At 45.0% G+C, this 21,419-nt stretch overlaps 1 protein-coding gene across 4 annotated transcripts in view; it reads left to right on the forward strand.

Annotated features, from left to right (window-relative positions):
* The first annotated feature begins 4,657 nt into the window (after positions 1–4,657).
* Positions 4,658–21,419, forward strand: part of BAZ1B (bromodomain adjacent to zinc finger domain 1B) — a 67,914-nt gene continuing 51,152 nt past the window's right edge. For 3 of the 4 annotated variants that reach the window (XM_045074964.1, XM_045074965.1, XM_045074967.1), the window contains exons 1-3: positions 4,658–5,153; positions 13,388–13,504; positions 17,848–17,992. In XM_045074964.1, the coding sequence (XP_044930899.1) occupies positions 5,047–5,153; positions 13,388–13,504; positions 17,848–17,992 (369 nt within the window). In that variant the 5' untranslated portion in view covers positions 4,658–5,046. Of the gene's footprint in view, positions 5,154–5,412; positions 6,419–13,387; positions 13,505–17,847; positions 17,993–21,419 lie in introns of those variants that run through there. The other variant, XM_045074966.1, reaches the window with a different exon arrangement.

Consider the following 21,419-nt stretch of genomic DNA (forward strand, 5'->3'; position numbering starts at 1 on the left):
GTTTGATTTTACTCTGTGGGCTTTAGGGAGTCAACCACCAAAAGCCAAGAGCAGGGGAGTGATTGTAGTGTGCAAATGCCACTGTGAGGAAAGAGCAGGTGGGGGACAAATTGGAACATATGATAGGTTTGCATGTATCGAGAGGACACAGTTCTATCAGTTCAGGGACAGAGTGGTGATAGGTACATAGAAAATGAGTTGAAAAATAGAAGGAAGCAAACCAGCAAAGACAAAAGAAAGGAAATGTGATCCGTCCACCATGTGGATCATCTGAATAATACATAATCATAAGTTTTACAGTGAATAGTGATTTAACCAATTGTAACAATTATTTTTGGAATGTGATCGTGTGTGTGAGGGGGGGATGTAAGAGGGTTATGTCCTCATCTTCCGTTCAAGAAAAGTCAGCAGCTAATACTAAAACTGAGCAGCTAAAAAAACAGCAACATATATGTTCAGAAATATTCAGAAAATGGAGGTAAAAAATTAGTGGAAATAGCTTTTAACCTTAAAAACAAAACTGTCCTTTATTTCACCAGCAAAATAGGTTAATTCAGGAATAGAAAGTCGCAATTCAGAACCCACAGCTTACAGCAAAACCATAGGCATGTCTACAGAACAAAGCAGAGGAAACCTTGATGGAGGAAAGGGAGAAGTTGGGAAGGCTGTTAGGAACAAGCCCATTGGTGGAAACTGGGAGTTGGAAGTGTGGTGGCTTCTCATTGGCTGAATGCTGACTCTCTCATTGGCTTGGCTGTTGCTGGGGAAGGAGGAAAGCTTTCTTCCTGTTGATGGGGTGGTGAAGTATGGGCTTCTTCCTATAGAAGAAGCATTGATCAGTCTTAAGTTGTGAGAGCTCCCCCTTCTGGCCTTCTGGTTCCATTTTAAATGAAGTTACCTTTTACCATTTTTTTTTTTTTAAAGATTTTATTTATTTATTTGACAGACAGAGGTCACAAGTAGGCAGAGAGGCAGGCAGAGAGAGAGGGGGGAAGCAGGCTCCCTGCTGAGCAGAGAGCCCGATGCGGGACTCGATCCCAGGACCCTGGGATCACGTCCTGAGCCAAAGGCAGAGGCTTTAACACAGCCACCCAGGTGCCCACCTTTTACCAATTTTAACACAGCTTAACAATTTGAAAATTGATGCTTGAGGGAGCAGGAAGTGCCTGGGGGAGCATTCCCCATGTCTGCTTCTTGTAGAAGCATTTGTCGTTTCAAGTACACTTATGTTTCCTTTTGGGAACTATGCTCATTTTACCATTTTAAAGATATAATTTCAATGTAGTTTAACATTTTAACAGAAGAGGGGCACCTGGCTGGCTCAGTTGTGCATAGAGCCTACTTAAAAATAAATTAAGACATTTTAAAAGAAGAACGTCATTATAGTAGTAAGATTGGGCCAGAAATAATAAAGGCCTGAAGTAGGATATTGTGGGGATGACAAGAAAGGGATAGTTCAAGATTTCGTGCAGGTAGAATAGACATTATCTCGTTCACCCTGTGGCTGTGGAGCTCGAGAGGTCAAGCCTGAGCCTGTGAGGTTGTGAGCGGGGCACTAAACAGAAATGAAAACCATCCAGATAAAGCAGATGATGGAGGGAAAGAAGATGGTGAGATTGTGGGTTTGGGATGTTTTGAGTTTGAGGATCCAACGGGACAGGGAGGAAAAGACCAGCTGGAACTGTCTGAGCAAGGGTTTGTGTCTGAATCAATGGCGGAGGGTTATGTGGCAGGGCACAGGTCCCCATGACACAGACCACAGAAACAGATCTTCCTGACTGAGCTCATGTCCTACAACTACCCAGCGGAGATCCACGTAGAGAAATGAGCTGTGCTTCTCTAGACAGTTTTATTCTTCCAGCTAAGCACCCACAGCTGACTTGGAGCAGTAGAAGCTTTGGTGCAGATAGCCAGAAACGACACATTTTAATCTCTGCCCCTTTTTATTAACTTGTTTATTCAAATGTTGGGGAAGAAAACACGTTGAGCAACAAATTTTGCTACAATTACAATTTTAAGAAGCCTTGAGCATTCAGTGAAAGCGGATGTGGGCTGGAACAATTGGGAAAAGGCATTAGGAAGGAAGTGTGGGATTTAGATGCCCAGAGGAGAAAAAAGTACATTTCCGGCAGTCAGTAGGAATAAAGCTGATGAATTCTGGGAATTAGAAGGAAGTAGTCAACTTGGGCCTTGCTCGGTCAAGAGCTTGAAGACTGAACAGGAAGAGTAAACTCAGTAGAGTTTTCTTCTTCTTCTTCTTCTTCTTTTTTTTAAAAAGATTTTATTTATTTATTTGACAGAGAGAGAGAGAGAGAGATCACAAGTAGGCAGAGAGGCAGGCAGAGAGAGAGGAGGAAGCAGGCTCCCCGCCGAGCAGAGAGCCCGATGTGGGGCTCGATCCCAGGACCCTGGGACCATGACCTGAGCTGAAGGCAGAGGCTTTAACCCACTGAGCCACCCAGGTGCCCCCTCAGTAGAGTTTTGTCTGCAACAGGAGTCAACAAAAATATTAGAGCAGGAAACTGATAGTTACATTAACTTAGTCTGTTCTGTTTTTTCTTTCTTTTTAAATTTGTTTATTTTTTTTTTAAAGATTTTATTTATTTATTTGACAGAGAGAAATCACAAGTAGTCAGAGAGGCAGGCAGAGAGAGAGAGAGGAGGAAGCAGGCTCCCTGCTGAGCAGAGAGCCCCATGTGGGACTCGATCCCAGGACCCTGAGATCATGACCTGAGCCGAAGGCAGCGACTTAACCCACTGAGCCACCCAGGCGCCCCTGTTTATTATTTTTTTAAGTAAGTTTTACGCCCAAGGTGGGACTTGAACTCATGACCCCTGCGATCAAGAGTTGCATGCTCTACTAACTGAGTCAGCTAGATACCTCCGACTCTCCCATTTTAGGTCTCTGCCTCACCACCAGCAGGGCTGGGCTCTAGCCTACAGTGGCTCCAAGCCCTGAAATGATTACAGTCCCTATTCTCATGTGCAATTAGGAGCTTTTTTTGAAATATCAACATTTTCTAAAATGTGTTTCTTAATGTTTTTGGAGTCCTTACTCTGTGTGTCGTCTCCTGTTAGGTACCTGGTCCTACAAGTGTCCATCCGGTTGGATCTCCCATGATCTTATTATATTTGGGTTCCTTCCAAGTGGTCGCTCCAAGCATCACACGCTGTGACTGAGTGTGATGGTGAGGGTGATCTCTTCCTTTGCCACTCATCCCTTGATACTTTCCACCTCAACACCTCTGAAGTTTTAGGTCTGCTGTCCTGAATTTACCAACTCGGCCCTGCTGCTCCTCCTGCCGAGATCGTACATCTCTCATTTCTCTGCCTAGGGAAAATGCTACTTATCTTTTCACAATCAACTCAAATGCTCTGTCTTCTGAGGTTGCTCCTAATCCTCCTAAAAGAAAAGGCTACTGAAGAAGGACATTCTCCCATCTCTGCTAAAGGTTCAGAAGAGCCTCCATAGCGATGGTGTCTGACCTGGAACTTAACACTTTCCTGGGGCTGGGGGGTGGGATACGTCTCACCTCAAGATGAGAAGAAAAGGAGAGAAGGGCCTGGCACTGGCATGCGCCACGGCTTTCAGGGACACCTCAAAGTCTAGCTCTGTTCAAGGACAGGATGGCAGGTACATTCTGAGGTCAGTGATCTTTGCACCAAAGGGGAGGATTTCCTAGAGATAGAATTATGGATGTGTTTCGGGTTGTGCTGGAACACGTCGGGGACTACGTGGTGCAGTCTGCTTGGAGAAACGTCTGGAATGTCCTCACTCTCCAGGCCTTCGGTGCTGACTTCCTACTGTGCACTTTGCAGAGCCCGGATCACAGACCTGCCCCTAGTCGGTTGGGCCTCTTATTTGCTCAGGACAGGCTCTCATTTTCTCCCCTCTGCAGCTCCCAGTACAGGGCCCTGAACGCTGGAGGTGCCAGCAAAGGCTACCCGAATTAATGGGTGTATCTTTAATAGGTACGCCCTTGACTATATTTTTCCAAAGAAGCTTGTCTATTATCTTTCTCCGCCAAGCTCCTAAAAACAAGCATCATAGTAATACCCAGGTCTCAACCTCATTCTCTTCCAGAAGTTAACTTTGGGGGGAGCAAGGCTGAGGCTCTAGCGGTCCTTCAGCAGAACCTTCGCGGGGATAAGGTCCTGGGTTTCTTCCCGCCAACGCCTCCTCCCTTCCGCCCCACCCGCGCATCCCCGGGCGTGGCCGAGCGCGGCGCCTTTAAGGAGGGGGCGGAGCACAAGTGGAAAGACAAAGCCCCTGGCCGCGCGCTCCCCCTCCCCCTCCGGCGCACCACACGGACAGTGGTGCCCGGATGTCGGTGTCGCCGTCGGTGACAGATGGCGCAGTGTCTGTATATGTTAAGGGGCTTCTCTAGCCTGACCTCTTTGAATTCCAGGCCTTTCGGTCCCCCGCTGTCCCCCATTTTCAACTCCGCCGCTGGAGGCCCTTAGGCCTCACACCAGCGCTTACATAACGTGACCTTTCACCTCTTCATACTGCCCTCTAGTGCGCTGCAACCCAACTACGCGGCCGGGAAAGGGGGCGGGACTCAAGCGCCAGAGCGGCAGCCGCCCTGAGCCAATAGACTGTGAGCGCTGATCAGTTCTCCGCCTATTGGAGCATTCGCCACCGGCGCCACAGGGGAGCAAGTTAGTGTGTGCGCTGGCCGGGCGGGGGGGAGGAGGGGAATCTCCCGCCATTTTTCAATAATTTCCTCCGGTGCAGCTGAGGAGGAGTCGTGACTGCCGACCGCGGGGACCCGCAGCGAAGGTTGGGCCGGAGGCTGCCGGGCGGCGCGGCGGTGTGCGTGGGAGTCCCGTGTCCTCGCGTCCCGTTGCATGGCCCTCGCGCGGCCGCGCCAGCACTGAGGGAGCCGAGTTCGCGCCGCCCTCTCACCCCTCCCCTCCCCCACCCCACCCCCGGGAACCAGGCGCTCGCTCCGGGCCGCGGGGCCTAGTGCTGCGCCGCGGGCTCGCCGAGGAGCCGCCGCCTTCCGGGCCGCCGCCGCCGCCGCCGCCGCCGCCGCTGCTGCGATGGCGCCGCTCCTGGGCCGCAAGCCCTTCCCGCTGGTGAAGCCGCTTCCCGGCGAGGAGCCGCTCTTCACCATCGCGCACACTCAGGAGGCCTTCCGCACCCGGGAGTATCCTTTCCAGCGCGGCCGCGGGCCGCCCGCGGGGTGGGGCGGGGTGGGCCGGGGCCGGGGGCGCTCGCCGGGGCCGGGCGGGCCGCGCAGCCCGCGCCGGTGGCAGCTGTCAGCGCGCCGGGCGCCGGCGGGCCTGCATCCCGAGCCGGGGCTCGAGCCCGCCGTTCCGCGGGGGTGGGGGCGCCGGCCGGCCGGGAGCCCCGCGCCCTCCATCCTTTCCCGTCCCCGGCTCCGCACTGTGTCCCCGGGCCTCGCTTTCGACCCGCGGCGCCCCTGCCCCCGGGCGGCTTTAGGCCCGAAGCGCGGACGGGAGACGGCTTTCCTTCCGCCGCGTTTTTCTTTCCTTTTAAATGAAACCTTCCACTGAAGTTTTTTGAAATTGTACCCACGCGGCCTCGTGATCCGGCTTGGGCAAGATTTTGGGTGTGTGTGCGCGTTTTTTACCCGGATCTCCGCGGGGGCTCCTGTGTCGTGGTGGGTTTTTTTTTTTGTTTTTGTTTTTTTTGTTTGTTTGTTTTTCCCTCCTCCGGAGTGGGGACTTGAGGCGGGTGATGAGCTGACAGGACCGCGAGGCGCGTCACCAAGAGCGGATTCCCAGACTTAGGGGAAGGGCAAGGAAAAGTTGTCTCGGAGCAGCCGATGCCTGCCTTCCCGGGCTCGTCCAGCTCCGAAATGCTGGCGGCCGCGGAGGCGATCGGCACGCGTTGGACCAAGTTTTTCGTGTTGCATTTCAGGAAGGGGAGCCTGGTGTTTTCCAGAAGACGCACCCTCTTTTCTGATCGCTGAAGGTTCCTTGCAAAGCTCGGTCTTTCCGTTCTATGACGTTGATTTACTTTTTTTTCTTTTATGGATGCCCGATTTGAAGCTTCCGTGTAAAAAGTAGATTGCCGAATCACGCTTCTTTTAAGCAAAGCGGCAAGGCTGAAGGCCACTGTATTACGGAGTTTCTTCAGCCCTTTCTTTGGGAAGCACTGGGTTTTTCAGTTTCTCGCTGCTTCCTTGCCCTCCGTACGGGAGGAGGTGCCCATGCGAGCGATGTCATTTGATTTCATGTCTCTTGGATCCTCTCTTTAATGCAGTCTTGTACAAGATAACCTCATTCTTGTTCCAGTGCGGCGTGTGGAGTTGGATGTTTATGTACCAAAGGACCCGGAAAGTGGGCCGGTGCTGTTAGGAAGGCTCTTGGAGAAAGACAGCTGGAGTAGCATCTTGTAGCTGAAATGGATCTCGGGGATGGTCAGGTTCTCTGCCTCGCTTGCCAGGTGGGCCCAGAGGGTTGAGGTTGACGTGTTAAAGGTCAGACACTGAAACGATGGAAGTCAGGCGTAGGATGCAGTGCTTTTCCTTCCTTATCCCTAGAAGTAGATCCAGAAAAGGCGGCAAGTTCCCTGTCCGTTTGTGGTGTGAGGTGACGTGCCTTTCAGGGAGGGGTTCAGGTGGTCATGCGGTTCTCTTTCTTGTCCTGTCAGGACTTTCAGAAAGCTTTGGAGAAGTATTCCAGCTCCGCTGAGCACAGCATTATTCTAACGGTGTCCTGCTTTTTTATTTTTATTTTTTAAAAAATGACTTTATTTATTTAGTTGGCAGAGAGAGACACAGCGAGAGAGGGAACACAAGCAAGGGGAGTGGGAGAGGGAGAAGCCGGCTTCCCACGGAGCAGGGAGCGGATGCGCGGATGCGGGGGCTCCATCCCAGGACGCTTGGATCAGGACCTGAACCAAAGGCAGACGCTTAACGACTGAGCCACCCAGGCGCCCCTTATTTTTATTTTTTGAGATATTTAAAAACATCAGTGGGGTAGAAAAATTACTGTAGGAATCTGCCATATCCTTTTAAAACGTTATTTAAATATCATTTTTTGAACACTTGATGGATACGCACTAATACTATCATTTATTTTTCACGTCTGGTTCTGGTGTAGCATGTGAAACACGCAGTAGAGACAAGTTCAAAGTCTGATGTATTGAGCCATGTAAAAAATGGTTATAGATGGTTAATTTAGAACTGGCAACCCTGGCCTTTTTGTATCCTTTACTGAAATCATTGAAATGTAGTCCTGTATTGGAGGAGGTTCTGTTAACAATGACAGAAGAAAATGGAAGCCTGAAACTTTTTAAGTGTTAGGTATTTTTAAAAAATTCTTCATTAAAAAAATCTCCTATGCTGGTATTTAAAAACCCTTTTTAACAAAGGAGTTCTTAAATTGCGTTGCATAGTGAGGGGGAAATTGCTTCCTTGGGAATTTCTACAAGTGCAAGCACTTCAAGGATGGTTTTAAACAATTATACTGTGTGGTTCGCAGGTTATTATATTTATTAGGCTCTTAGTGATTTCATAGAGAACAAGTATGTGGTTGGTTAACAGCTGCATATGAAGTATGTTCTATCTGCTTCTTAATTTATATTTACAATTCTGTTTTTAATAGAATTTGATACTTTAATTTTCTCCTAACACTTACTTTTGATTGCATGTATATGCAGTAGCAAATCAGTGATGATGTTTTATTAACTTAACGCTGTGCGTGTTGGTATGTTCTTTGAAGGCATTATTGTTCCTCCTCATTAAACTTACAGTGGTAGCTGGGAATGATGCACACATTTAATGACTGAGTTTTATACATTGATGATTATGTTTATTGTATTACAGCTTTGAATCTATGGTACAAAAGTTGCTTCCTGGGTTAGTCCTAAGGCAGAACGCTGGATCTCCCTTGGAGAGATTAACTTTATCAGAATCATTCTTGATGAGGTTATCTGACAACAGGATAATCACAGTGGCTAAATCAAGATGGGTTTTGAGGAGGAACGGAAGCTACGCACGCAGCCTGCTGTAGGCTGATGTTTTTGTTGCTTTAACTGTCCTCCTCCTTAAAGCTTAGAAACAACTGCTTCGTAATCTTTGTAGCCTCAATATATGAGAGCTTTTAAAAGGTGTGATGAAGAGGGGTTGTAAGAACACAGTTAATCTGGCAGTAGGCTAGAGGGAGTAGAGCGTGTTTTAAGAGTTGGAGTTAAATTGTAGTTGCAAGCCAGGATTTTTTTTACTGGACGTTGGAATAGTGAGTTTGTATGTTGATTTTTATAAATTAATTTCTTTAAAGTTACACTAGATGAGAGTTGCTTTTCTCTGGAGGAAGACTGTTCCAAAGACAAAATAAAAAGCAGATTTTGAGTTAGTGCTTTGTCATTTCACATGGAACTCTGAAGGTTATAGTTATACTTGTTTAACCTCCATACTTTTCTGGGCCACTTCCTTTCAGGCTATCAAGTACTTTATTGAAAGAAACAGTCCTTACAAGGCTAAAGAGAACAAAGAAGCAGCGTATTGTGGTAAGGAGGTAGCTCTTGAAATCACGAAAAAAGTAGGTGCATAATGAGATATATAAGATTTGAGAATATCTTGTCGTTTGTAACTTATACAACCTTTGGAGAATTGCTTTGACATTTTGTCTGCAATTATATGTGAAACAGTGGCTGGAACATGAAAACCTCAATTGGCATTTTCTCTGACTAGTTATTTGAGAGTAAGTGACTTATTTTGGTGACCTAAAATCTGAAATAGGATAGAGGCAGCTGACCGAATATCCTTGTAATGGGCTTTTTTTCCTCTTGATTTTGATTTTTTTTTTTTTCATTCTTTCTCCGGTAATAACCAGAACAGAGTTACATAAACTTAAAAATACCCAATGTTGAGGTTGTAGGAATTCTAGTTTTGAACTTTTGAGATTAATCTTAGATGGCTAGTCAATTAAAATTTTTATTGTTAGAGGGCGTTCATTCATTCCTAGATGTAAACCTTATTAGGTAGACAGTGCTGCCCAAGAGAACCATAATGTGCCACATAAATAAATAAAATTAAGAAAAAAGACGGGGGGGGGGGGGAACGCCTGGGTGGCCCTGTTGGTTAAATGTTTGCCTTTAGCACAGTCCTAATGGGTCCTGGGATCGAGGCCCCGCATCGCGCTCCTTGCTCAGTAGAGAGCCTGCTGCTCCCTCTGCTTGTGCTTGTATGCTCTCCCTCTGAAAAATAAATAAATAAAATCTTAAAAAAAAAAAAAAAAAAAAAGGAAATACAATGTGAGCCATGTGGGATTAAAGGTTTTCTAGTGGCCACCTGTGGAAAAAATGGTGAAAAAGAGGACAGACATAACTTCTTATTCCAGGACCCAGGCTGAAGGAGCAGACCTTGTCTCTAACGTGCTTTTCTAGTGGCCAAAAGATCTGGAGAACACCAGGATGGCATTTTCAGCTTCTTGGTGGTGGCATCTATCCTGTCTGTCCACATCTGTTCACCGAAGCAAGTCATGTGGCCGAGCCTAGCATCAGTGGGGAGGGGGTGGGGGATGGGCGCTACTCCTGTCTGAGACCTTGCAAGCCACAGGGCAGAGGATGAAGTAGAATCCTTTTCTGGAACAGAGGTGACTGTGTGGAAAGAAGAGTGCAGTCTACCATATTTCAGGGTTCAGGGAGTGTTTCCTGGGGGAAGTTACTTCTCAGTTGAGATCGACGGTACAAGTAGAATGTTGTAGTTAGACGAAGAGTAGAGGACTGTGCTTTTTGAAGAGTTTGTGAATTTGAAGGTTCTTGAATTTTAACACTTGGAAGAGGTTTTCTGTAGCTGGAGTGAAGAAGTGGGAATGGAGATAGAGCTGCCAAGTGGGACTGGACACATCCTTGGCAGACAGGTTGAGGAATTTGGTCTTTGTCTTAAGTTTATGGGAAGCGGTTTATAAATCTGAGCAGCGTAGAAGCTGACTCTTAGGAAGCTGTGGCTGCCGTGGTGAGGATGGATCTGCAGCCTGAAGACAGGCGGCCATGAAACTAGGGAGGCCATTATGCAGTCAGCCAGGCCACAGGTCTGGAGGTCTGCACAAATTTACTACCCCTTGAGGAGTACAGTAGATTTCAGAAATAAGTTAGGTAGATTTGATAGGATTTGGTGATTGGGGAGGAAATAAGGATAATGTTTTGGTTGTCACTTGGTTAGTGGGTCATTCTCAGAGAACAAGAGAATGCTGGACGAGGGGCTAGTGTTTGTTTCCTTTTAGTTTTGCCTGGGAATGGGTGGGGAGGGTAGGATATGAGTGTTTAGTTTGGAAGTTCTTCTGTTGAGTTGCTGTGCATATATCCAAATGGAGGTGTCTGGTGTATTCTAGGAGCCTGGATTTCAGAGAGGAGACTGAGCTGCTGATAGAAATTCCTGGCAGATAGGTAGTAGTTGAAGTTAGGGGAATGGATGCAGTCAGTCCCCCAGAATGAGAATGCTCTTCTGATAGTGAATTTTCAAAGGTGGGTGAGGAAGATACGTATCAGAGTAGGAGGCTCTTTTATGGTTTGTAAAAGCGTAATCAGTAAAATATTATTTGGTATTTAAGGGGCACCTGGGTGGCTCAGTGGGCTAAATAAAGCCTCTGCCTTCAGCCCAGGTCATGGTATCAGGGTCCTGGGATCGAGCCCCACATCGCGCTCTCTGCTCGGCAGGGAGCCTGCTTCCTCTCTCTCTCTCTCTCTCTGCCTGTGTCTCTGCCTACTTGTGATCTCTGTCTGTCAAATAAATGAAATCTTTAAAAAAGGGATGCCTGGGTGGCTAAGTTGATTAAGCAGCTGCCTTCAGCTCAGGTCATGGTCTCAGGGTACCGGGATCGAGTCCCACATTGGGCTCCTTGCTCTGCAGGCAGCCTACTTCTCCCTCTGCCTCTGCCTGCCACTCTGCCTGTGCTCACTCTCTGACAAATAAATAAATAAATAAAATCTTAAAAAAAAATCTTTAAAAAAATATTTGGTATTTAAATACGTATTGAGGAAAAAAGCTTCACCCTTTTTTTTTTCTTAAAAGAATAAAAATCATGGAACTTGCTCAACAAAATCTTGATTGGTGGAGTGATTTTTCAGTCCTGTGGGAGCCAGAGGCTTGCTTCCCAGTGTGAATATATTTGCATTTCAGGGGCCAGCGGGCAAATGAGATTTTAAAGGAAGAAGAGCTGGGTTTAAAAAACAAATACGTTTGAGAAGAAGGATGTTTGGGTGGGAAGCATAAAAGACCAGAGGAGGATTACCAGTGAGGCCAATTAAAATGTTTAAAAATGTTTTGGCTAGCTGAGAAGTGAGGTTCAGAAGCTGAATTTGAATAATGGCTCTGTTGTGGAAGAGGAGGGACTGATCTGAGCAGTAAGTGCATGGTTGCACTTAGGGACTAAAGAGCTGAGGTTGATTCCTTGGTTTTTGACTTGGACATGAGGGTCTTTTTGTGGGAATCACTGTTACCGAGCAAGCTTAGGAGGGACGGAAGGGGTAATAAGAAAAGGCTGGATTGGAGGTATCATTGGGGCATCATTGGGGCATCCGGGTGATACCAGCCTACAGCTGGCCCTGTAGGTCTAGATCAAAGGAGGATGACTGGGCACATTATCCCTGCCTTTAAAAATAACAGCTAGTAACAGAAGCTAAAATTCTTTCTTTAGGACATGTTTGTCTCACGTTCTCTCTGATTGCCCAGTGAATTTCTTCAGTGTAAGTAAATACTGCGTTAGTGTTATCAGATGTTTTGAAATTTTCAGTCTGCTTAATGATTCTTTCTGTCATTATTTTACCTCCCCTTCCCCAGTGGAAATAGACAAAACCAGAAAACAAACTTATCTTGTTGATCGGTTACGATCATGTCGCTTTGGAAGGCATGCTGTTTCCTGCCTGTAAGTTTTTATAAATTTTCAGTGAGATTGCATTTACGTAATATTATATGGATACTTGCCTCCTGGCTTTTGGTGGTACTGCTCTTTTGTTCAGTCATTTAAATAATAGTACCCCTCGCCCCCAGGAAAATAGACTTACTGTTGTGTTTTTGGCAGACTCAGAGAAAGGTACAGCAAGGGAAGGTGCTATACTCTTGGCTAAAACTACTGTTTCTGGATTACTTCTGGATTTTTCCCTGTCCTCTGTCTTTTCACTGATCATTAACCTTGGAAAACAAAGAATCTCCATATATAAACAATGAATTACTTGCTTAGTTGTAAGGTAATATTGCAGACGGGCTGTTTAAATACATTTATGTCAACTACTATAAAAAGCGACACTTGGAAAGTACAGAGATTGGCAGCTAATCCTGTAGTTGTGGTATCAGTTTATTTTCTTGGTAGCGTCTGTTGCAGTGCCTAATTAGTTAGTTGTCATTTGAATTTGAATGTGGCTGGCTGATAGTGAATTCTAGTCGGGATGGGTGTGGAAAGTTACCATTTATATGGCACTAACTAAAGGCCCATCTCTTCATCTGCCTTACAAAGACTGAACGACCGTTTCTTAAGCGTCTTGTGAGTGTAGTATTATTGGAGACAACATAAAGACTGGGTAAATATGGTATCAAAATTATTTTTAGGGCTTTATGGAATTTATTTTTTAAACTCTGAGGACCGGGCACCTGGGTGGCTCAGTTGGTTAAGCGACTGCCTTCAGCTCAGGTCCGGATCCTGGAGTCCCGCATCCTGCTCCCTGCTCAGCGGGGAACCTGCTTCTCCCGCTGACCCCTCTCTCCTCTCACTCTCTCGCCCCCTCTCAAATAAAGAAATAAATCTTAAAAACAAACCAAAACAAAACTCTGAGGACCAACCACCAGGTGATTCTGAGGTAGACTGGACGGCTTCTAGTAAGTGGATTATTAGTATATGCGCAGGATTATTCCAGACTGCCTGTGAGACTGGGGCAGTCCTCGCTCATCTTCCCATGGCGCAGACTCTTAAGCTTGCTGACCATCTCAGTTGGGTAACAATTCCACACACCTTAAATTGTTCTTCCTTACGACTTGTGTTTAATTTACCTTTATATTACAAATTTTCAGTGCTGTGGGAGTCTTCTTAAGATGAAATAGGTGAAGTGAAGAAATCACGTAACAAAATACTAATTTTTAAAATTTATTTTTAAGTAATTTCTACATCCGGTGTGCGGCTGGAACCAGCAATCCCAGGGTCAGGAGTCGCGTGCTCCACCGACTGAGCCATCCGGGTGCCCCTACAATACTAATATTTTATTTGTAAAACAAAACCATGACAAACCATTTTAGTCATTCTTGAGCTTTAATCATTTTATTTGGATTTGCCACTTGAAAACTCCAATTTTAGCTTTTTATGCTGTACATTATAAAAAGGATGCTGTAGTTTTTTCTTTATGTTATAAAGTATTTTATGGGTGTGGATAAGTTGTCTCTGTTGCTTGAATATCGTTTTCCTGAGCCACCGCTAACAGAGAGTATGAGGCCCGCCTGGAAAGGTACAGTGAGCGCATTTGGACGTGTAAGAGTACCGGGAGCAGTCAGCTGACACACAAGGAGGCCTGGGAGGAGGAACAGGAAGTTGCTGAACTGTAAGTAATAAAAGCATTGCCCTTCTAGCACCATCTTCATACTACTAGGAAGGGGGGAGGATGGACAGTAAAACTATATTTAAAATGATGGGCATACATTGGACTAGATTACATGAGTACAATGTGTTGGGGTCTTAGTGCCTTTGCTTAGTGGCATTTTGCTGGTAACAAAGTATGTGGGATATATAGTTGTGTACACTTACTTAGCTGCTCTTGTGTGTTCTTGCTCTATTCTTTTACCTTGAAAATACTCTGGAAATGTAGTTTTTGTTTTGCTTTGTTTTTTTAAAGAGAGCGAGTACATGCGTGAGGGGTGTGGAGGGGCAGAGGGAGAAGGAGAGAATCTTAAGCAGGCTACATGCTCTGCATAGAGCCCGGTGTGGGGCTGGCCGGGCCGGTTCTCACAACCCTGAGATCCTGACCTGAGCAGAAATCAAGAGTCAGGCACTTAACCGGCTGAGCCACCCAGGTGCCGCTGGAAATGTGGTTCTAGGAGAGGAAGTTGATAATAATCTAGAAGTAATACAGAGGCAGCAAATCAGAAAGACTTCTTTATTTTGTGGTCATTTGAAATTTAGGACAGTCTTTCAGTAGCTATCAAAAATAAATACATGGTTTGAAGACAGTTTATCTAAATGGGGTAAGCCTCTGCCTTCGGCTCAGGTCATGATTCCCGGGGTCCTGGGATCCAGCCCGGCATCTGGCTGTTTGCTCAGTGGGGAGCCTGCTTCCCCCCCTCCTCTGCCTACTTGTAATCTCTCTCTGTCAAATAAATAAATAAAATCTTAAAAAAAAATCCTGTCTGTGTTCAGAGTACCTACTCAACTGGGTGTTCCCCAAAGAAAACAATTTTGGGCAGTAGGAGCTTGCAAAAGATACAGGAAACTAGGGGTGATGATAAAATAGAAATCTTTTAGGAACTGAGAAGAGAAGCTTTTTCTGTGGATTTTTCATTGACTTCTCTTGATAGCAGAAGAACAGAGAGCATAGGGTTGAGTAATCTGATACTGTTCTGCTCTTCTGCTGGTGTAAAGGCCTTAGGTTCAGTTGAGACCTGGTTCTAGTAATGGCTTCATAACTGACTAGTAATTGTTGAGTCTGTTAACCTGGTGCTTGTTCCTTCTTTGCTGGGTCACTTACATTGTTCCATTTTGGATTAGTGTAATTTATGTATATATTTTGTTTTGTACATTAGACCAGGGATTAGCCTGCCTTACCTGTAAAGTGCCAGTTAGTAAATATTTTAGGGTCTGTGGGCCGCATGATTTCTGTCTCAGCTGTTCATCTCTGACATAGTACAGTGGAAACAGCCATAGGTAAAATGTAAATGAATGTGAATGACTATAAATAGAAGAGAATTTTATGTACAGAAACTAGTGGGTAGCTGAATTTCGCCCATGGGCTGTTGCCGGCCCTCATAGTAGCTTGTAGACTTCTTAAGGGCAGGTCTCATGTTTGACTTATTCTGGAATTGGTTATGGTGTTAAGGCACTATCCTCTGCACTATATAAGCATTTACTGTTTGCTCTTTGCAAATAGAGATAATGCTGCCTTTTCTGGGTGTCTTTTTGAGACAAAAAGATACGTGTGATGAAAATTCGTTGTAAATAAAAAGATGGTGACCAGTGACCTACGATAGAGAGTATGAAGAGTACTAAGGAGCAAGTCAGTGGTTGGTACTTGTAATATGATTGTGTACCAGAAAAACCCAAAGAGAATCAAGTGAAACACTGTTAGGAATAAGTAAGAGAATTCAGTTTCAAAATGTGAATAATGTACGCTTTTCTAAATGCAGACAAACGATTGGAATTTAGAGGCTAGGGACTAACCTGGAATTGTTAGGGAAAACTTTATGGGGCTGCCTTTTTTTTTTTTTTTTTAAAGATTTTATTTATTTGACAGAGAAAGAGATGGCGAGAGCAGGAACACAAGCAGGGGTAATGGGAGAGGGAGAAGCAGGACTTCTGCACAGCAGAGAGCCCGATGTGGGGCTCGATCGCAGGTCCCTGAGATCATGACCTGAGCCAAAGGCAGATACTTAACGACTGAGCTACCCAGGCGCCCCTTCATGGGGCTTCTTGAGGAAGGTGACCTTGACAGGATAGTTTGTACCAAATTATAGAAGACAGGATGAGACATTTGTATTTAATTTAGTGAATAGTAGGACAACAATAATTTTTGAACAGGAGAGAAATACCAGATTGGAGTTAGGCTTTGAGATTAATCTAGAAGCAGTGTATAGGGTGAGTTAGAGAAGGACGAGCAGATGGGAAGTCGATGCAGGCTTCCTTGGGATAGTATTGACATAGAGAGTCATGGCGTTATTGGGAGTAGAACTAATAAGATGGCTTCTGTAATTGTTCTTGAAGAGTGTTTTTAGCCCTAACTTTGGAAAAGCTCTACTAACTTTGTTCTTGAAAATTCATAAAACACATGAGCATTTTAAAGGTTTTCAGAAGACTTCCAGTAAAGAAACTGTAGCTTGGTTTAACCTTGTGGGTTTCAAACTCACTTGACCTTAGAAGCCATTACAGCAGAGGGAAGTTCTAAAGAATATGTTTTATGTGATTTGTTAGTGAACAGAATATAGGGTGTGAGGGGAGGGATTACTGAAAAAGCATGGTTTTACAGTTTTTATTCAAAGTAGAAATCACGTTTTTTCCATTCATAAAAGTTATGCGTACTTTTTATAAGAATGTAAGCAGTAGGGGCGCCTGGGGGGCTCCGTGGGTTAAGCCGCTGCCTTCGGCTCAGGTCATGATCCCAGGGTCCTGGGATCGAGCCCCATCTGGCTGTCTGCTCTGCAGGGAGTCTGCTTCCTCTTCTCTCTGCCTACTTGTGATCTCTATCTGTCAAATAAATAAATAAAATCTTTAAAAAAAAAAAAAAAAAAAGAATGGGGCGCCTGGGTGGCTCAGTGGGTTGGGCCGCTGCCTTTGGCTTGGGTCATGATCTCGGGGTCCTGGGATCGAGTCCTGCGTCTCGCTCTCTGCTCAGCGGGGAGCCTGCTTCCTCCTCTCTCTCTCTCTCTCTCTGCCTGTCTCTCTGCCTACTTGTGATTTCTCTCTGTCAAATAAATAAATAAAATCTTTAAAAAATATTAATTAAAAAAAAAGAATGTAAGCAATATACAGGGACCCCTGGGTGGCTCAACTGAAGCAGCTGCCTTCGGCTCACATCATGATCCCAGAGTCCTGCGTTGGGCTCCTTGCTCAGGAGGGAGTCTGCTCCTCTCCCCCTCTCGCTGTCAAATAAATAAATAAATAAATAAAATGTTTAAAAAACAAAAAAAGAATGTGAGCAATACAGAGCTGATACAAAGATCTGAACATCACTGTCCAGCCTCACTGCCCAGAGGTAACTGTGAATAGTGACCTTTGAACCCTGGTGACTGGGAGGCTTGCTGGAGAGTGGGCTTTTATAGGGGTCAGGAGAGGCCTCCTGGAGGTAGGGAAGTCCGAGGGCATCTTGGGGTGGTGCTTAAGCAGGGAGGGAGAGTGGTAGGGAGAGGACAAAGGTAACAGCCTTAACAGAGGCGGAGAGACTTCTGATTGGACTGGGGAATAGCAGGTGACTCCGTAGGTAAATTGTAAGGCAGTATGATAAGAGATTTTTAAGGCTAGCAGTCAGTTGGAGGAACATTTTTGGGTCTGAACAGCGCAGAATGACTGGGAGTATCACGATTGTAAGCCTGATAGGCAGTCTGTGGTGCAGTCCACATCGCACTCCTCATTTGTTGCTGTTGGGTATGTTAATGAAAATTCTTCTCTTAGTTTATTAAGTGAAAAGTAGTACTTCATTGTTCTACTTTTGCAAGGACTTTGGGTTCAAGTTATGGTTCCATCTTGTTAACCTTTCCTGATTTATTTCCCTTATTCATAAAGTGGAAATTCTAGATACCTCACGAGGTATTATGAGACCTTTTAATGAATGTGAATACATAGGAAAAAATTCATTGATTGAGACTTAACACAAATAGAATCAAGATTTGGGCTTCTAGCAAAAAAAAAAAAAAAAAAGAAAAGGGTGGGGGTAAGGATATGAGTAAATAATTCACACCTAAAAAGGGAAATCTCCTATATAAACAAATGGGGAATTGTTGAGCCTTACAGATGATGTGCCTATTAATTTTATTTTCCAGATGAGAAAATTAACCTGGGGGTAGGCCCATCTGACAGAGGTTCTTAGCAGTTCCTCCTTCGTCCTGCGTGCCACATGGTTTTAAAGATTTGTTTTCCCCAGTGCCTGCTTATATTTGCCAAAGAAGTGTTTGCACTAACTTGAATTAATTCTCTAATAGGTTTTTCTGCATTTTCTTGGTAACTAATAACATGTTTGTTTAGTTTGAAGGAGGAGTTCCCGGCCTGGTACGAGAAACTTGTTCTGGAAATGGTTCACCATAACACAGCCTCTTTAGAGAAATTAGTAGATACTGCTTGGTTGGAGATCATGACAAAATACGCTGTGGGAGAAGAGTGTGATTTTGAGGTAAGCCCATGTTTTTTTGGGTACGATTTGACTCACTAGCCGTACATTAAGATTAGAGCTTCCAGCATAGATCACAGAGTGTGGTTCTGTTTGTAAAACTGTGCTATGTTTGAAGTCTGCTTTCCTTAGTATCAGATATTGTAAGGAACTGTTAGGAACTATAGTGTAGGAACTATAACAAATTTTAGAACTGTATTCATTGTTGGGAATGTTTAACATTATGTTAGTATTACGATAATTGTTGGGGCACCTGGGTGGCTCAGTCATTTAATCATCTGCCTTTGGCTCAGGTCATTATCCCAAGGTCCTGGGATCGAGCCCCAAGTCCAGCTCCCTGCTTAGTGAGGAGTCGGCTTGTCCCTCTCCCTTTGCCCCTCTGCCCCTCCCCCTTGCTTGTGCACACTCTCTTGCTCACATGCTCTCTCTCTCTCACAAATAAGTAAAATCTTTTTTTTTTTTTAATTATTATTTGACAGAGATCACAAGTAGGCAGAGAGGCAGGCAGAGGGAGAGGGGTGAAGCAGGCTCCCGGCTGAGCAGAGAGCCCAAGGTGGAGCTCGATCCCAGGGCCCTGAGATCATGACCTGAGCTGCAGGCAGAGGCTTAACCTACCGAGTTATCCACGCGCCCCTCTTTCTTTCTTTTTTTTTTTTTAAACTAAATTTGTTTTTTAATTTTTTACTCCAGATAGTACCAGGGTAGCAATGATTAAAGTGAAAACCTAACACTAAAGAAGTCCCTGTGTAATCCTTTGAAAGCTTAAAGTAAGATTCAGGAGGAAGGGGACTAACATTTGTTAAATATTTGTACGTCCTGGAAATCGGGCTGATTGCTGCCGTAATATCTTGCAGAATGTGCACAAAAAATGTCGAGGTGGTAAACAACTCACCTATTTATCTATTTTTTAAATTTATTTTTCTTTTTTAATTTAAATTCAGTTTAATGAACATACAGTGTATCATTAATTTCAGAGGTACTTTTGTGATTCGTCAGTTGCATAGAGCACGCAGTGCTCATTCCATCGCGTGCCGTCCTCGGTGCCCATCACCCAGTTACTGCTTCCCCGCCGCCCTGCCGACAGCCTGCAGTTTGTTTCCTGTAGTTAAGAGTCTCTTACGGTTTTCTCCCTCTCTGATTTTGTCTGATTTTATTTTTCCTTCCCTTCCCCCATGTTCATTTGTTTCATTTCTGAAATTCCACATGTGAGTGAAATCATAGGCTTTTTGTCTTTCTCTGACTTAATTTCACTTAATCCTCTAGTTCCAGCCACATCATTGTAAATGGCAAGATTTCATTCTTTTTTGATGGCTGAGTAATATACTCCATTGTGCGTGCGTGCGTGTCTGTGTGTGTATGTGTGTGTGTGTGTGTACACACCATATCTTTATTCATCTGTCGACGGATATCTCAGCTCTTTCCATAGTTTGGCTGTTGTGGACATTGCTGCTGTAAACACTGGGTGCATGTTGCATGTCAGGCTCAAATATTTAAACAGCTTGTTGAGGTAAGGCTCCTGGCTGGCTCCGTTGGGGGAGCACGTGACTCTTCATCTTGGGGCCATGAGTTTAAGTCCCATGTTGGGTGTAGAGATCACTCAAAAAAAAAAAACCCCAAACTTAAAATATCTTGTTCAGATTGATTTTTTTTCTCTTTTAAAGATTTTATGTGTCAGAGAGAGCGAGCCAGCACAAATGGGAGAGTGGCAGGCAGAGGGGGAAGCAGGTGTTCCGCTGATTGGGGAGCCCGATGCGGGACTCGATCCCTGGACTCTAGGATCATGACCTGAGCTGAAGGCAACCCCTTAACCAGACTGAGTTACCCAGGCGTCACCAGATTGATATGTTTTAGTTAAGAATGGTTTCAGCTGTATGTAACAAAATAGCCGACTAGCAGTGTTAAGTACTTCTCAAACTTGAGCCTCAATGAAATCACATGGAGGACTTCTGAAGACACATTCTTGGGCACCATTCATTCCCTGACAATTTGGTTCAGAAGGTCAGAGGTAGGGCCCAAAAGTATGCACTTCTGACCAGCTGCAGGGTGTGATGACCACACTCTGGGGACATGCTTTGAGTAGTCTTGGCTTGAGCAGTGAAGACCTTTAATTGTCTCACATAGCACGTCTTAGGGGCAGGTGGTACCAGGTTTGGGATAGAGGCTGGGCAGTGTTGTCAAGGACCTGTACTTCTCGTCTTTCTGCTCTGCTCTGTTCAGCGTTTTCAGTTGTGTCCTTAGCTTTCTTACCTCTCGGTTGTGAACTTGCGATTGTGTTCAGAGTGAGAAAGTGCCTACCTGAGTGTCTTAAGAAAACTTCACCAGAAGCACGCACTCGACCCTCACCCTTACTGTGGGGGGTTACTGGCTAGACTGTGTCTGTGTAGCCGTCCCGAGCTGCACGGGGGCTGGGAAAGCGAATATCGCCTTTTCTTTTTTCTTTGAGACTTTACTTATTTGAGAGAGAGCACAAGAGAGAGCATGAGCTGTAGGGAGGGACTGAGGGAGAGGGGAAGGCAGGCTCCCTGCCAAGCAGGGAATGTGATATGGGCTCGATCCCAGGACCCTGAGATCATGACCTGAGCTGAAGGCAGGCGCTTAACTGACTGAGCCACCCAGGCCTCCCCCTGATTTTTTTTAAAAGCCTCAGAAAAAGGCAGCGTGGCAAGAGAAAGGAGGGAGGGGAATGGCTTAGTAGCTTACCAGTAGCCAGTAATGACGTGTTGGGACAAGGATTCAAACTTCTGTCTGTTTGTGTGGTTCCAAAGTTCTTGTTCTTTTCCCTAATTTACTTTGACTCTCTGGAGCTCCTAGCTAGTTCTTTTTCTGTTTGTAACGTCTGTGGGTTTTGATCACATACTTCACATTAGTCAGAGTCCTGGCAGGAAACAGATGGCATATTCAAATGGTGAAATTGAACTGAATTGAATTAAGGGACTGTGGACGACAGACAACAGTTTGATCTCGGTTAAGGAAGACTGTCAAGGAAAGGTTAAGTACCCAATTGCTACCAACAGTAGAGAGACTACCACTCCTAAACCCCAAAGAAACAAGGGAGTAAGTGGGTACTGGAACTAGAAGAGAGTGTGTCGTTAAAGAGTACTTTGCTAGTAAGATGTAACCAATTTTCTAGGGAGACAGTCAAGGGAATAAATACCCCAACGTCACTTTTCCTCTACCATCATCTGATTTTCTGCTCTTGCTTCCTGTGGGTTGAACTCACCAAAATCTAGACGGCAAGGGATGTATAGCGCTAAACAACTAGACAACTTTTTTTTTTTTTAAGAAAAAAGAGGTCTTGAAGCGTTGACCTTGGATTCTACCTTAAGAGATAAGAAAGAGAAGAGCAAATTAAATAGAAGAAAACAGAGTAAGAAAGGATTTAGTAAAGATCAGAGTAGAAATTAGTAAAATAGAAAACAGGAAAATCAGT

Source organism: Mustela putorius, unplaced genomic scaffold (genome assembly GCF_011764305.1).
Source record: "Mustela putorius furo isolate JIRA1106 unplaced genomic scaffold, ASM1176430v1.1 tig00000139_pilon_pilon_pilon, whole genome shotgun sequence".
Lineage (NCBI taxonomy): Eukaryota > Metazoa > Chordata > Mammalia > Carnivora > Mustelidae > Mustela > Mustela putorius.